This window comes from Nothobranchius furzeri, chromosome 18 (genome assembly GCF_043380555.1).
Source record: "Nothobranchius furzeri strain GRZ-AD chromosome 18, NfurGRZ-RIMD1, whole genome shotgun sequence".
NCBI lineage: Eukaryota > Metazoa > Chordata > Actinopteri > Cyprinodontiformes > Nothobranchiidae > Nothobranchius > Nothobranchius furzeri.
This window is the reverse complement of record NC_091758.1, coordinates 39,300,011-39,316,482: the sequence shown is the minus strand read 5'-3', so window position 1 is coordinate 39,316,482 and position 16,472 is coordinate 39,300,011. Positions and strand designations below refer to the sequence as shown.

Genomic DNA, 16,472 nt, shown 5'->3' with positions numbered 1-16,472 from the left:
GAGGCAGGGTGTGTAGAGATCCTGAGGGAGGCAAACAAACACTAGACGTGAGGGTAATCCAAAAGCGTAATCCATAAACAGTCCAAGTTCAAAATCCAAATATTCCAAGACGAGTCAAAAGCGAACAAACAAGCAATGAGTACGAGTGGCTGCATGGACGTAATTTTTTTTGGGGGGGTGTTGTCCCCCCCACTTTTTCCAAAGTCAAGTTTTGACCCCTGCACTTTTTACCATCCAAAAACAATATTACTTTATATTAAAGTGACACTGGTTGAGCTCTAGGACCAAGCGGAAAACAACCGTTTGTGTTGAAGCAGCAGTAATCGGAAGGTTGCAGGTTCGATCCCGGCTCTGGACAGAGAATTCTGCTGTTGTGTCCTTGGGCAAGACACTTAACCCACCTTGCCTGCTGGTGGTGGTCGGAGGGACCGGTGGCGCCCGTGCTCGGCAGCCTCGCCTCTGTCAGTGCGCCCAGGGCAGCTGACAGTGTGTGAATGAGTGTGTGAATGGATGAATGATACACTGTAGTGTAAAGCGCTTTGGAGTCCTTACTCTGAGAGGCGCTATACAAGTGCGGATCATTTATCATTCATAAGCCTGTCCCACCCCCCAAGCCCCCCCCCACCCCCCCACCCCCCCACCCCCCCCCCCTTTAAAGTGAAATTTACGTCCATTAGTGGCTGGGGCTACCTAAACTGGAGCAACCATCCGGCGTAGTGAGGTGTCTCCATCCTCCTTTTATGTCCGAGTTCCTGATTGGGAATCTTGTGCAGCTGCAGCCCCCTCCGCTCCTCGCCTGTGGGTAATCAGCTCAGAGGCGGTTAGATTGGAAGAGGAGCGCTCACCTCGGCTCGGGAACATGACACTGAGATCCCTAGGAAACAGTCAGCTGGTAGAACCTCAGGTCAGAACCAAACAGGGTGGAGCTGCTCAAACGTGCCCTGACCCTAGTAACTATTACATCAAAATGGAAAATGTTCATGTATTCATCAGCCTTTAAATGCACCTTCTGCACTGTAATTGCTCACCCTTTAACGTAGTCTTTTCTTCAGATTCTTGCCTTGCGCCGATAATGGTACACGGCGTGTTTGATCAGATCTACTTTTATTTTGTAGAACCATCCTGATTGGTCACACGGCACCCTCCTTGTTGAGGCTAACTTATGAAACAGACGTGAAGTGTGTTGTCCTCAAACGACTCAAACAAACTCTGACGTGTGTGAATAATTCTCATGACAGATTCAGTCTTAATGCGCAGCAATGATCAACGTTCCCTCAAAACCGGGAGCAAAGATGCTAATCCTTGATGTCAGGAGGTGACGGCGCCAAGAAGCTTCCGGTGAAAATGAATCAGAGGACAGATATTTGGACAGAGAACATTCAGACGTGTTATTGTCGCCGCTGGAATGAAATAAAGCCCATCTGATTACAAGAAACTTGTTTGCCTGAGAGAAAGTCAAGGTTGTTTTTTAGTCAGAGGAGCGGCTCAAGGCTTTTTTCTGGTTTGAGGATGTTGAAAAAAAATGATCTAAAAAGCTCTGAGAGTAAAAAAACACGTGTGTTTAAGCATGGATTCTATCTTAAAGTTATTTTATTAGATTTTTTTGACCAAGCAACATTAAAATCAGACGGAATCTTCAAGTATTTTTGAAAAGGTTCCTAAAATCATCGTCCCTCGTCAGTAAGGTGTCCCATCCTCACTTCCTGTTTAACTTGGGCTTATTTTGTGTCCACAGCGTGAAAAGGAAAGACTTTGCAAACATGACTCGGCTGGTGGACCTGACGTTATCCAGAAACACCATCTCTTACGTCACACCTTATGCCTTCGCTGACCTGGAAAATCTCAGAGCGCTTCACCTGAACAGGTACGCCCTCTCAGGTGGCGGGAACCCCTCCACCCCGGAACGTTTCATCAGACTTTTCTCTTTCCTTTGATCTCTCGCAGCAACCGGCTAACGAGAATAGGGAACGATACGTTCAGCGGGATGTCCAAGCTCCACCACCTGATTCTGAACAACAACCAGCTGGTTCTGATCCATCAGGGCGCGTTCAACGACCTGCTGGCGCTGGAAGAGCTGGACCTCAGCTACAACAACCTGGACTCGATTCCCTGGGAGGCCATTCAGGTCAGTGGTCATTTAGCTGCGTTCAGGCTTAAAAACATCAAATTTTCATGACAAGATGTTTAACTTCTGGGCTTGTAAATAAACTCACAGTCCTTAGTTACGTTATTTTCATTCGTCGGTGGTTAAAGTTTTATTTCCTACCCCTAAAACTAAATAATTCCTTATTATTCCAACTATTGACCGACATAATGGATCCTTTGTGAAAAGCAGAGCACAAGAAAAAGCTGGTTCCTGTTTTTCTTTATTTGTGCAGAAGATGATAAGCCTCCACACGCTGAGTTTAGACCACAACATGCTGGATTATATTCCAGAGGGAACCTTTTCCCTCCTGCAGAAACTCAACCGACTGGACGTCACCTCCAATAAACTTCAAAAGCTGCCACCAGACCCGCTCTTTCAGCGGGCGCAGGTAATCTCTGGAGAAGCTTCAAAACACACACCGCACTCCAGAATAACCAGGAACCCTCTGCTTACTCATGCCTCTAATATTTATTACTACTATTAAATGAATGGATGAACGAGATATTTTTGTGAATTTGGAGAAATTCTGCTCGTATTAGACCTGTTTTGCGTTATTCAGGGTCACACGCTTCTCTTTATTTGTTTGTGTTTTGAGCCATTTTTGTTTTGCTCGTTAGGTCCTACTAATCCCAAATAATCCCAAATAGTAATCCTGGATTTAAAATGCACATGAAACAAAAGCCCAGGTCTCAGGGGGTTACTGTTGTCACAGGCTTATTTAGTTGATGTCTTATGCCAGTTTATTAATATTTTGTGAAGTTGAAATGTTTTACTTCCCAACGTGTGAAAGATGAGACACTTAAATATAAAATAATAATAATAAAACATATTTTTGATGCACTTTTGGGAAACGAGCAGCACAGATTAGTTATGTGGAACACTCGTTTAATGAGGTGGTCTCTAGTAGGAGTGAAGGCCTTGTGAGTCATACTTTGGGGAAACAAAGCTCCAGTGCAACAGTTTCAGGAAGTAGAAGTGAGTCAGATCAGATCAGCTTCAGGCCAAGTCCCAATACTTGCACTTCACCTGACGGTCCTTAGCAAAGTGCACTTAGAGGAAGTGCACAATAAGGCTTTGATTTGTGCTGTCTGGTGGAGTTGCTAATGCTAACGGTTGGCTTCTACTAGCTGAGACGTTCTCTGCCGTTTCCTGGACGCTAAACCAACAACAGCCTTCCCCGTCGTGAGTCCAGATGGGTGAGCCCATGAATGTTAAGTGACAGGGTGACGTAGATCTGTCAGGCTTGTCTAATCCTAGATTTTCTATCAGAGAAGTCCAGTTACTTTTATTTGAACCCTTTTGGATTTCCAGCAGAAGCTGATGCAGCAGATAGGTGTAGGCGACTATTTTCATGTTCATCCTGAAAAACTCACAGTGACCCATTCTAATCAGAAATAATCATAAAAATGTGTTTTTTTCAGTGTCCCACACCTTTAAATCGACCCATCTTTATACAAATTTGAAAATAATTTATTTAATTATGGTAGACACATGATTTAGTCAATGTTTTCTTTACTTTACCTGCAAATAATGTTTTTTTCTTTTTTGAATTGTATTTATTTACAGCTTCATGTCTTGGAAATGTCTGTTGCCCTTTTCCTTTCATTTGAAATAAAGACTAGCACTCATCACCGTGTCTAAAGGGAATCATTATCTTATTCTAAAACTGCTTTTCCTCTCCTCTTCTCTCAGGTGCTGGCGACATCAGGAGACCACACCCCCTCCACCTTTGCCCTGTCGTTTGGTGGAAACCCTCTGCACTGTAACTGTGAGCTACTCTGGCTGAGGAGGCTGAACCGGGAGGACGACCTGGAGACCTGCGCCACGCCTCAGCACCTCTCGGGTCGGTACTTCTGGTCCATCACCGAGGAGGAGTTCCTCTGTGAGCCCCCCCTCATCACCAGATACTCCCATGAGATGAGGGTCCTCGAGGGGCAGAGAGTCTCCCTCAGGTATTTGTTATCGTCCAAAAACACAGAAAAAGCCTTTTCAACTCCTTCTGAGGTAAATTATAAGTTGTTTTCATCATCCGACAATTCAATAAAGGAAAATAAAAATCCCCACTGCTTCTAAACATTCCATGAAAATGACAGGACTTCATCAGAACAACAAGTCTGGGAGATGATGATTGCTTCATTTGCATTTATATTGGTCACACGCTTCCAGTTCAGATAAATCTTATATATCCAAATATGGAGTTATGGAAATGAGGATGAAAAAATAAAACAACATCCAATTGTTCATTTTCCTTTATGGAATCTGGTCTTTGGCAACTTATTTTAAGTTTTGTTTTGTGTAAATCATAAGATGATAAACCCAGACATCATTTTTATGTATGGAACACGTGTGGTTTTATTTAGTTTATGGCTTCAGTTAAACACGTTTCTGAATTAGAGACAACTTTTTAAGATCCAATAGTTAATTTAAAATCTGCAGGACCGAGATGTTTAAAAGGGCATTATGGAAGTTTGACAGCCAAAACATGTGTAGAAATAATAAATGTCTTCTTCATACATTCTCCTGCAATGCCCTGGTCCTGTAGAATGAGCCCTGGCATTTTTACTGAGATTGCCTGTTTTTCTGTAAAATCACAGAAAAAGAGAGCTGCTCGGGTCGAGCAGGCTGCTTCATGCGCGTTCACGCTCAGGCATAGCCCGTAGCATTTGCTATCCGTAGCTTTAGCAGCAGAGAGAGAGGCAGTGCCACTTTGTCGCTGTTCCTAACGCCTAGTGACAAAGCTAGCTACATTTCTGAGAACTCTTAGCTACTTTCTGTAGAACTTTCTTCTAGATATTTCCTGCAAATTAGCAACAAAATAGCCATTTTCACTCCGAACCGTTCTTTGGATTGACGTTGTTTCAGCTGTCATCAAGGATATAAATGTTACAGATACAAAAGACATCACTGGTGCTTTAGCTCACCTAGTAAGATGTCTGACTCTCTTGTAGAAGACCTGGTTTCGATTCCGGGTGTGAATTAAGTTTGTTATTTGGAGTTTCTTTTTTACATTAATAGTATATTTTTTTTACAGTAATAAGACACCCAAATTTTTATCTGAGACTCGCCGAACGGCATTGAATTCACAGATAAAAAAGATGTGGGTTCAACTTTCATTTTGGAACAATTTTTCAAGCAAGGGAAGGGAATGATCTGAGCATGCAGGAGGACTGACCCATCATAAACCTTTGTCGGCTGTGCTGAAGAGAAAGCTACAGAACCAAATTATTTAATTAATTAGCTGCGCGTTCTCCTGTCCTCTGTTCTCCGGGCCACACACACACACACACACACACACACACACACGGGACTGTCTCAGTTGTTATTTTTGTTAAGGAGCGTGCACGTACAGCATGTGCGCCTCGTGCACGAGCCTACTATTGAAGCTGCTGTTACGCTTTTGGCCTGAGGGGGCAATCGCGAGCATAAAAATTCAAAAGTCCGAAAAGTCCCTTTAAGTTAAAAAAATGAGTAAATCTGAGATATGTGTTCAAATAAGCAGAGCCCAGAAGAAGCTCATGTCACAGTGTTTTATCTCAATTAACTGTTCTTCTCTTGATTAACACTAATACATCTAAATGCACTTTTCTGATAACATAATCACTGAAAATAAGGGTCACTGTGACCCAGAACACTTTGGCCTTTTATTTTTAAGTGTCTTGTATTTTTAGATTTTCATGTTCTGGCACAGATCCATCACACATCTGACATACGTTAATATTAATATATAATAGGTTTTCTTATTTGCATCATTTTGCCCGGTTCTTATAATTGGAATCAAAGAAATGTTGATTTTACATTTGAGATCTTCAGTTTTGGCCAGAATGCCATTCAACGATTTTTACTTTCATTGTTTTCATGTCACCATAAATGACTTTCCAATATATTGTTCAATGTCTTCAACTTTTAGAAGCACGAATCTGGTGATGCCATATATTACAATACTAAAAGACTGAATTTAATGGGAAAGCTCAGGTCAGACGCTTCCAAGACACATCCAGTAGTATCACCAGATCCTGTTGTTCCCTCAGAATGAAGGCGCTGAAAAGTGCTGCCACCTAGCAGTCGGAGTTTGAATTGCACCACACAAAGGAAATAAGTGAATGTTTGCCTGTAAATTCTCAATAAACAATCAATGCACTGCTATCGTAACACAAAATATTGCATTATTTAAGTTTATCAATATTTTCTTAATTACTAACAGATATAATCTTGTGAAAATTTTAGGTTTTCTTTTTTAAGTAAAATTCTTCTACAGACTTTGGAAATTTGACTTGCTGCTGCTTCATCCCGTCTAATGTAGGCAGTTAATTTTGACTTTTGCGTTTTCTTCTATCAAGTGCAAATATATTCAAATGTAACCACAGCCATCTTGAAAGCATGCTAACTTATATTTTCATAACTTCTTTGGAATCATCATTTAAGATGATGCGAGAAACATCTGCTTTGAAGCAGGATCATTAAGTTGTTTTTCTTTACGTTTGCTTCCCAGAAGGTTATGTAAAGAAACCAGAAACCATCATAAACCTTTGTTTATTTATTTTTTTGTTGTTGCTCTCATTCTGTCGTGTTTTTAATGTTTCTTTTCACTTTTCCCTTTTGAAAGGTGTAAGGCCAGGGGTGATCCAGAACCGGCCATTCACTGGATCTCACCCGAAGGCAAACTGGTGTCCAACTCCTCTAGAACCTTGGTCTACAACAATGGGACCCTGGACATCCTCATCAGTACTGTGAAAGACATCGGTTCCTTCACCTGCATCTCATCCAACCCTGCTGGTGAAGCCCACCAAACTGTTGACTTGGTCATCATAAAACTCCCACACATTTCCAACAACACCAACAACATCCAGGAGCCTGACCCCGGATCGTCAGACATCTCTACGTCCATCCGAGGTGGCGCCAACGGGAGCAATGTCACTGGTGATGTGAAGGGTGGTGTCGATAAGAGGGTGGTGACGGCCGAGGCTACGTCATCGACCGCGCTGATCAAATTCAACTTCCAGAGGAATATTCCAGGAATCAGAATGTTCCAGATACAATACAATGGAAGCCAGGACGACTCGCTGGTCTACAGGTGAGATTAGCATTGGAGGAATTCAGAAGGGAAAATATTTGATTAGAGGACCAGAATTGCTGATGTCACTGATATTTAACTCAGATTAATTTAGACACAACTTGCATAATCTGGTGGAAAACGTGATGAATTGTAACAAAATCCAGTTAAAACAAGACGGAAAAGAAAGCTTCAGCATTCTAACAAGGAAAAAACACCATTACACAAAATCCCGAACAAGAGCTCCAACATAAGAGAGCTTCAAGAGGAAGCTACACTTCCTCAGTTCACTAAAAGGATGTCAAGAGCGGCCCGTGATGCAAGGGTCCAAGTGGAGCGGTGAATGTGGGCACTGAAAGGCACTACAGCTATATGACGGCTACCATAGTACTGACAGGTTGGTAGGAAGACACCACAGAGGTTCTGCAAGGCAACGGCTATATCGCTTCTATCTTAGGGAGTGAAATCAAATCTGATCTGATTCCTAGTGGCTGCATGGCGGCACAGCTGGTCAGGACTGTGGCCTCACAGCAGGAAGTTTGACACCTGGCCGGGGCATTTCTATGTGATTGATGTCCTCTCAAAAGTGGGTTTTACGTTGGGTTCCTTCCACAGTTCAGGGCCATGCATGCTTCATTTACTGGTGGCTGTCTCTGAGTGGTTGTTGGGTTCCCATTGGCCTGGGACAGACTGGTTACCAGTAACATCTCATCTCTACCAATGCCTGTAGGCGTCAGAAACTGCTACACCTGGACAGAAACAAGTGGGAAAAGGGATGGATGGATGAAAGAATGGATGGATGGATATGTGGATGGACAATGGATGGATGGACAGATGGTTGATTAAATAAATAGATGGATGGATGGATGGATGGATGGATGGATGGATGGATGGATGGATGGATGGATGGACGGATGGTTACATAAATGGATGGATGGATGGATGGATGGACGGATGGTTACATAAATGGATGGATGGATGGACAGATGGTTACATAAATGGATGGATGGATGGATGGATGGATGGATGGATGGATGGATGGATGGATGGATGGATGGATGGATGGATGGATAAATGGACGGATGGTTACATAAATGGATGGATGGATGGATGGACAGATGGTAACATGGATGGATGGATGGATGGATGGACAATGGATGGATGGACAGATGGTTGATTAAATAAATGGATGGATGGATGGATGGATGGATGGTTACATAAATGGATGGAAGGATGGATGGATGGATGGATGGATGGATGGATGGATGGATGGATGGACAGATGGTTACATAAATGGATGGATGGATGGATGGATGGATGGATGGACAGATGGTTACATAAATGGATGGATGGACGGATGGTTACATAAATGGATGGATGGATGGATGGATGGATGGATGGATGGATGGACAGATGGTTACATAAATGGATGGATGGATGGACAGATGGTTACATAAATGGATGGATGGATGGATGGATGATTAAATAAATAGATGGATGGATGGATGGATGGACAGATGATTAAATAAATAGATGGATGGATGGATGGATGGATGGACGGATGGTTACATAAATGGATGGATGGATGATCATTTGCAAAACTAGTGTTGAAGAATTGTGGATGACTGTGAAAAGATAAAAAGTTGTTATTGGTAAACATTTTCTGTTTGTTCTAATTGAAATGAAGCAGGTTGTTTCCACATCTGTATTTTGGTTCCTGGTCTTCCTCCAGTCTCTCTTCCCAAACCGGTTCAGGATGCAGACTTTGGCCTTGACACAATGAGCTCAACCTTCCTTTACTTTTTCCATTTGCTCCTGGTTACATAGATTCGATCCATCTCGTGGGAAATGATTGCTATTTGAGCTAAATATTGACTCAGTTGGAATAGGGAGGAGGAAATTAACAAACACAAACAACCTCTGCAGGGAGATGTGCTGACATTATCTTCCTCTCATCTCACGCTAATCCAGAAGCATACTTTATCGATACACCTCATTGTCAGGAGCTGGAGGAGCATGAGGTTTGATGGTTTAGGTCACAGTGACGGCATCGGGATGTTAGCAGCAGAGTCTCTAAAGACAGATCTTTACAATCCTGCAGCAGCATGCAATTAACAAGCAGAGATTGTTCACTGATGAATCTGCTGGTATTATCTTCCATGCATGTTATTCCTAATCTTTGTTCATAATTCATTAGCTCTTAACCCCATTTAGAGAATGTATCACACAGCGATGGCGCCAGTGGGATTTATAGATGTCTGTCTTGTAAAGATGTTATCATCCCTCACGTTAAGAGACTCTGCTCTGGTGTGCTGACTTGCTAAAGACACACACACACACACACACACACACACACACACACACACACACATGTCTGTATATATGTGTGAGATGGAAGGATGGAAGAATATCCATTCATCCATCCACATATCCATCCATCCATTCTTTCATCTATCCATATATATACATATACATATATATATATATATATATATATATGTATATGTATATATATGTATATATATATATATATATATACATATATATATATATATATACATACATACATACATACATATATATATATATATATATATATATGTATATATATATATATATGTATATATATATATGTATATATATATATATATGTATATATATATATATATATATATATATACATACATATATATATATATAAAGTAACTTTAATCATCCCAATCTGAGCCTTCTCATCCTCTGCCTCTTCTTCCCTCCTCATCCTCCTTTGTCCAATAGGAAGTCATTTGTTTCTGTGTTTGTTGCAGATTGATTGCCATTCAACACCTCTAACAGCACACAGCAGCAGCTCATTGATTATGGTTTTTGCTACACAAACACAGTGACTAGAGAGAAGAGGAGCAGAGAGTTCACAACAGAAAAAGATGGGAATGGGGATAAATGGGAAACTAAGGGGAACAATGGAGAGGGGCATCACTGGGAGAAGAAAGGAGGAAGAATAATAGAGATGGGAAATCAGGTCCTGATGTTGCCAACAAGGCACTCACTGCTCAGGTTGAGTGAGAGTTTATTGACTTGCCACACATTGACATTTCTGCTCTTTGTTCTCTGCATAATGAAGTTGGGAGTGGGTGGGGTTCGATAGGGTTCCTACCAACTATGATTTCACTACTTTTGCTTTACTACGCTGCATCCTGGTCATGCTGCCTTCAGACATTTGGTTCTTCTGAAAAGGTTTAAACCTAATGGTCAAAATTCTGCACTGAAATGTGGCCGATCCTCCCTGAAGGAGGTCAGGGTCAGATGCAGATCAGCACATGAGGGACACGGAGACTTTGCCCGGGACCAGTTCTGATCCAGTGCTGTCTAACACAAGCTCCATTTCTGTCCCAGTAGTCAGCCAGCCTGCCACCCACAGGGAACGTGTCCTGTAGTTAGTTTTTTTACTCATTTGTTTGACATTTTTTTATACAAGAAAATAAAAAAAGAGGCAGAGCAGCAAAAGAGGTACAGCTTCCAGCTAACACGCCCTCAACAGGCTCGACATCACACCACAAATAAATAAGCTGCGTGTAATTAACAGGCTGTCGCTTTCAGTGATTACTTCACATCTGGTGGCTGCTACCTACAGATGTGATGTCGTCAGCTTCTCAGTCAGATCCATCATGGACTTGGCCCTTCAGGATCCAAAAAGGAAATCACTGTAACGGCAACCGGACGTGAGATCTGTTCACTGGAGGCTTCAGTTGTGGGTCTTCCTGGGGGAAATCTGGTGGAACGTTCCTGGAAAACCTCCAGATGGAGGTGATCAGGATGCATTCTAACCAGAAACCCGAGCCACATCAGCTGACTCTTTCTGGTGAGAAGGAGCAGCAGATCTGCTCTGAGCTCCACCTGGATGAAGGCGTTGCTAACCTTACCTCGAAAGCTGAGCCCTCCACCACACCGAGAAACCCAACTTTTCCATGCCCATACACTTTCCTCTGCTTGTTTGAGGTTCTTATTTTATTTATTTCTCCCTGTTCTCTCAGTGGCTGTTTTCCACTCCAGCAGATCCATCAAGCCACCGGGACTGGTTGCCATCTGCTCAACAAAAAACAAAAAAAGAAAGAAAGAAAAGAAAAGAAGAGAAAAAGATTACACATCAAGCAAAGTGTGCATGCAGCTTTTTATAAAGCAGCAGCACATCAGGAGTGTTGGAGGGGTCAGTGCTTTCAAAAAGAGCTAAGTCTCCCTCCCTCTGACACAGGAAGTAGTTCCTCCCTGCCAGCGGTCCCTGAGGTCTGGGCACAACACCCAGCTCAGCTGTGCTTAAAGCATGAAATCTCCTCCCTCTCATTCTGCTGTAATGTTCTGATTTTGTAGCACCATAAACATATAGAAGACTCAACATATCTGCATTAATGTTGTAAGAGGTCTGTGGGGTTTTAAACATGGGGAAGAGAAAGTAGCACAGCCGTGGAGGTGGTTGTGTAAAGCTTGGTTTATGCTTGACGCATTTACTTTCCACTTGGTGACGCGGCTCGCGGATGGAACGCGCTTAACAACTCGCAGCGTTTATTGTTCATGCGGCTTGTCTCTGCGGTGAGCCAATATTCTCCCAAACTATAGGGGGCAGTTTGGAGCTCTACGGCATGCATCCAACTCTACACCACAGTAGAAGTAGAAATTCCTGTTGTTTACATCATGGCATTCCAGCATTTTTTAACAGCGTCCTCGTCTTTTCCGACAGTGCGAGCTATTTCTCTCCAAGAATTATTAACATGTTGATCACGGTGATCTCTGAGCTGAATCATACAAATGTCTGTATTTGCGAACCTCTGCCATACTAGTTCTTGCCAGTCCGCCATGTTTTTCCACGTCCAACCGTCCACGTGGTTAGAAAATTTCCTAGGTGCGCGCTGCGGAAATTTTGGGCCGTGCGGAGGTGCGGTGGCGGGGCGTGGTTGTTAAAATGACGCAATTTTGCCGCGCGGAGCCGTGCGAACCTCACGGACGTGTCAAGCTTAAACCAACCTTTAGGAAACGAGCGTGATGTCTGACGCATAAAGGAAACATTCACGAGAACTGCAAAATAAATGTTTCAAGGGAAAATACAGAGAAAGTGTAAAAAGTTTATTAATAAATCATAGAAAGACAACTTATGTAAAAATGAGCATGTAGAATATTATTCCTGAGATAAAATGTGTGAAGGAAGCCAAAAATAAACGGTTTGAAGGATGAATGGTTGCAGAAGAAGTCCCAGTAGATCATAAAAAAGTAAAATGGAAGAAAAAGGCAAGAGAAAGGAAGAAAATGAACAGAAGGAGAGCAGAACAACGAAAAAACTGTCCAAGCAATAAAGTTTCAAGTTTGTTCAGGAGCCAGCCGTCACATCGAGGAGAGATGTGTTAGCTAAACTGAAGTTATGTTTATGTTTATGTATTTAGCAGACGCTTTTGTCCAAAGTGACTTACAAGTGATAATCGGCATGTTGCCCTTGAGGCTAACAACAACAACAACAACAACTTGACATCAATCATGGAGAGTAGGGAACAAAGGAGTGGACAGTAGAGAGGGGGGACGGGTGCAGGGAGGGTGCTAGTTTAGACGATGCTCTCTGAAGAGCAGGGCCTTCAGGAGTTTCTTGAAAATTGAAAAGGAAGCCCCTGTTCTGGTAGTGCTTGGAAGGTCATTCCACATTTGTGTAACGATGCATGAGAAGAGTCTGGATTGTCCTGAGCGTGGTGTAGGCACTGCTAGCCGACGATCCTTTGATGACCGGAGCGGCCGGGCCGATACATAAGCCTTTGCAAGAGGATTCAGGTAGATGGGAGCCGTACCATCTCGGACTTTGTATGCTAGTGTTAGCAATTTGAATTTGATGCGTGCTGCTTGAGGTAGCCAGTGGAGCTCAATGAACAGAGGGGTGACGTGTGCTCTTTTTGGCTGATTGAAGACAAGACGCGCCGCTGTGTTCTGGACCATTTGAAGAGGTCTCACAGTACAGGCTGGAAGACCAGTTAGAAGGGCATTGCAGTAATCGAGGCGGGAGATGACAGTAGATTGCACCGGGAGCTGGGTGGCATGTTGTGTCAGGTATGGTCTGATCTTCCGTATGTTATACAGCGCAAAGCAGCATGAAAGAGCAACAGAGGCAACGTGATCTTTAAAGGTCAGGTGTTCATCAATCACAACACCCAGATTTCGAACTGCCTTTGAAGGAGCCAGAGATAGGAAGTCATTTTGGATTGAGATATTGTGCTGTATGGATGGTTTTGCTGGGATGACAAGTAGTTCAGTTTTTGAGAGGTTGAGTTAGAGATGGTGGGATTTCATCCATTTTGATATAGAGAGACAGTTTGACATTCGTGCAGAGACAGTGTGGTCGTCCCGGTGGAAATGACAGATAGAGCTGGGTGTCGTCTGCATAGCAGTGGTAGGAGAAGCCATGTGATCGAATGATCTCACCCAGTGAGGTGGTGTATATGGCAAAGAGTAGAGGTCCTAGTACAGAGCCCTGGGGGACTCCTGTGGCAAGATAGTGCACGGTAAAGGATTGTCCAAGCCAAGATACACTGAATGATTGTCCTGTGAGGTACGATTCAAACCGGGCGTGTGCTTTCTCTGCGATGCCCATGCTAGAGAGTGGGGACAAAAGGAAGCCATGGTTGACAGTGCCTAATGCAGCCGATAAGTCGAGCAGGATAAGCACTGAGGATTTGGCAGTCGCTCTAGCTTCTGTTGAGGATTCCCTCACTGCTAACAGAGCAGCTTCAGTGGAGTGGCCCTTTTTGAACCCAGATTGGTAAGGGTCAAGCAGACAGTTTAGTGAGAGGTATTCTGTGATCTGCTTGAAAGCCACCAGTTATGGAACTGAGCTCGGGAGATGGAGGTGAGCAGCTAAAACATCGCCTTCGTGTCTGGGACGGATTCTGCAGGAAGGCACGAGGACTTCTGCGGTGTTTGGGATTATTATTATTATCATTATTCTGGTCAAATTAAATTTATGTTTTTGTTTAATTTATAGCTTAATTGTAGAAAATCTGACCAGAGATGTGGGTCTGATTTCATCAAGTGATGATAAAATGGTTTCAAACTAAACCATTTTGGCAGGAGAGGGATGTTGGGTGTAATGAAACCAATCAGTGTGATTACTGAATTGGCTCAAAAAGCGGTCCATTCAGGTCAGGATGAACACTCGTACCATGAAATGAACCAAAAGTTAGATCATGGTTAGATCATTTGCAGAGATAGGTTAGGGTTATGGTGTTTAAGCCATCTCTGACCAAAGGTGCTTGTTAACCATTAGTTCTGCCATTGGGCGGATTATTCACGGGGAATCGAGGGCAGGAAGACGGCTCCTGTGATGCGTGAGAAAACAAGACCATTTCCTATGGCATCATGCCATCTTCTGTGTACACCACAGTAGGTGTGAGGTCAGTGGTTACCATTAATGCCCTTCACATTCTGCTCAGAAACCAGTTCATCCTTACTGGTGTGGTGTAATCATTAGTCTGAAAAAGTATCTTTCAGCAAAATGGCTCATGGGATTCATTTCCGCAACATTATCCCAGAAAATTAGGTTAACACATGTTTAAGAATGACTGAGTAAAGAACTTTTTTTAATCAACTGTGAATTTTTCATGATATTTTTGTGGCTCAACTTGCAGAGTTTCTTAAGTTTTAGGCTATTTAGTTTAGACGAACTCACACGGTGGAAGAGCCACTAGCCAGAAGCACCGAAGACGACTTTGGGAAATAATTGGACAACCTACTTCTGAGATATCTGTGACCCACATTTCTGTTCAGGTTGAGCAAAAGCCGGGGTTTGATTTAGCTTTTCGTTTCTTTGAATGAGTCGATCACATAATAAATGTGCCACAGCTGCAAACGTGGGGATCAGTTTTTGACTGTTAAATTATCTGTTCTTAAGTATTTTAACCCTTTTACTTTAAAAAAAATCGCTCCCTGCATCTTCATGAATTAAGAGTTTAAGCAGCAGCCAAGTGCTGCTGATCAATCTCACTGATTATCTAATAATCACCAGTCCTCAATAAATACCGAGGTTTAGTCTGTTTGCTGATGAAGTGACAATTTCTACCATCGATCTGAGGAAATAATTACATTTTGAATCATTCTGGGTTTAATAACAGTAATAAGAAGAAGAAGAAGAAGAAGAAGAAGAAGAAGAAATTAGATTTATTTTTCCTGGACACCTAGCCTAACCAGGCACTAGCTGCTTTACCTCTTGAACCACTGCTGTCCTTAACTCAATCAATTCAATTCAAAAATACTTTACTAATCCCAGAAGGAAATTGATCAAGGCGGATTCTCTACCAGCTGTTTCCTGATTGCCAACGGCCTTCGCTGGCAGCGTTTCTCACTGTTTTTACTGTTTTATTAAGAGTCACAGAACGTTGCGCGCTAGCATGATGTCGACACCAAAAACAACCAAAACAAAGAGAGACTCACCTCTTACATCAAGAAGAATCTGCGTGTTTCGAGCGTTATCCATTCTTTCATAATCCGTTGTCGAATTGTGATCGGCAGACGCTTTTCCGGTTCGCGCCTCACTTTTTTTTACAGCAGCGGCCCAAAATGATCTCCTGACACATGGATGTTCTGCTTCCTGATCATATGACGTGTGACGTACGCGGATGAAGATCGGCTTCAAGGCTGAGATGTTTGTTCTCTCAGCACAGGGGCTTGTTACGATGCTCAAACGTTTAAAAAAAAAGGCAGTGAACGGTTGGATCTAAAATGATGACTTTAGTCATCAATGGCAGTGAATGAGTTAAGAATAGAGACAATAAAATTATCTGAAAGATTCTTAAGAAGAAAAAGGTCTGGAGATGGACGATTTCAGGCTGGCTTGTCAGCTCTAAGTTCAACAGGGAGTGGGCTGCCACTCTGAAGTTGCAAGTGCGGTATTCTGGCCACAGAGGGCGGTGGGGATGACATTTCATTAACCCAGTAAAGGGTTATTTTAGCACATACTGGCTCCAGAAAATGATTTAAAAATATGAAAACGTTGCCTTTAGGGATGGAAGTGGTTCGATGGAAATGTGTGACAATAATCTAGAAGCGTTTAGGAGGCACAACTTAGTCGTGAAAAGCCAGAACAAACAGATTTTCTGGTGCAACACTGGTGACGGCAGAGATGTCTACCCATAATGCACAGCAGCGACTTCAGACATGAATGAAACCCGGCCTTTTATCTGATTCTCATTTAAAAAAATCACACACAGTTTCAGAGAATGATATTGTTTGAAATAAAAGAAAACGAGTATTGGC

At 42.7% G+C, this 16,472-nt stretch overlaps 2 protein-coding genes across 2 annotated transcripts in view; both read left to right on the top strand.

Annotated features, from left to right (window-relative positions):
• Positions 1–16,472, top strand: part of LOC139063930 (uncharacterized) — a 670,684-nt gene that overhangs the window by 495,033 nt on the left and 159,179 nt on the right. The gene's annotated exons all lie outside the window — the stretch shown is intronic.
• The window catches only part of lrfn5a (leucine rich repeat and fibronectin type III domain containing 5a), a 154,744-nt gene that overhangs the window by 110,602 nt on the left and 27,670 nt on the right, over positions 1–16,472 (top strand). The window contains exons 4-8 of the mRNA XM_015970485.3: positions 1,736–1,864; positions 1,945–2,125; positions 2,379–2,534; positions 3,839–4,098; positions 6,750–7,217. Of these exons, the coding sequence (XP_015825971.3) occupies positions 1,736–1,864; positions 1,945–2,125; positions 2,379–2,534; positions 3,839–4,098; positions 6,750–7,217 (1,194 nt within the window). The remainder of the gene's footprint in view (positions 1–1,735; positions 1,865–1,944; positions 2,126–2,378; positions 2,535–3,838; positions 4,099–6,749; positions 7,218–16,472) is intronic.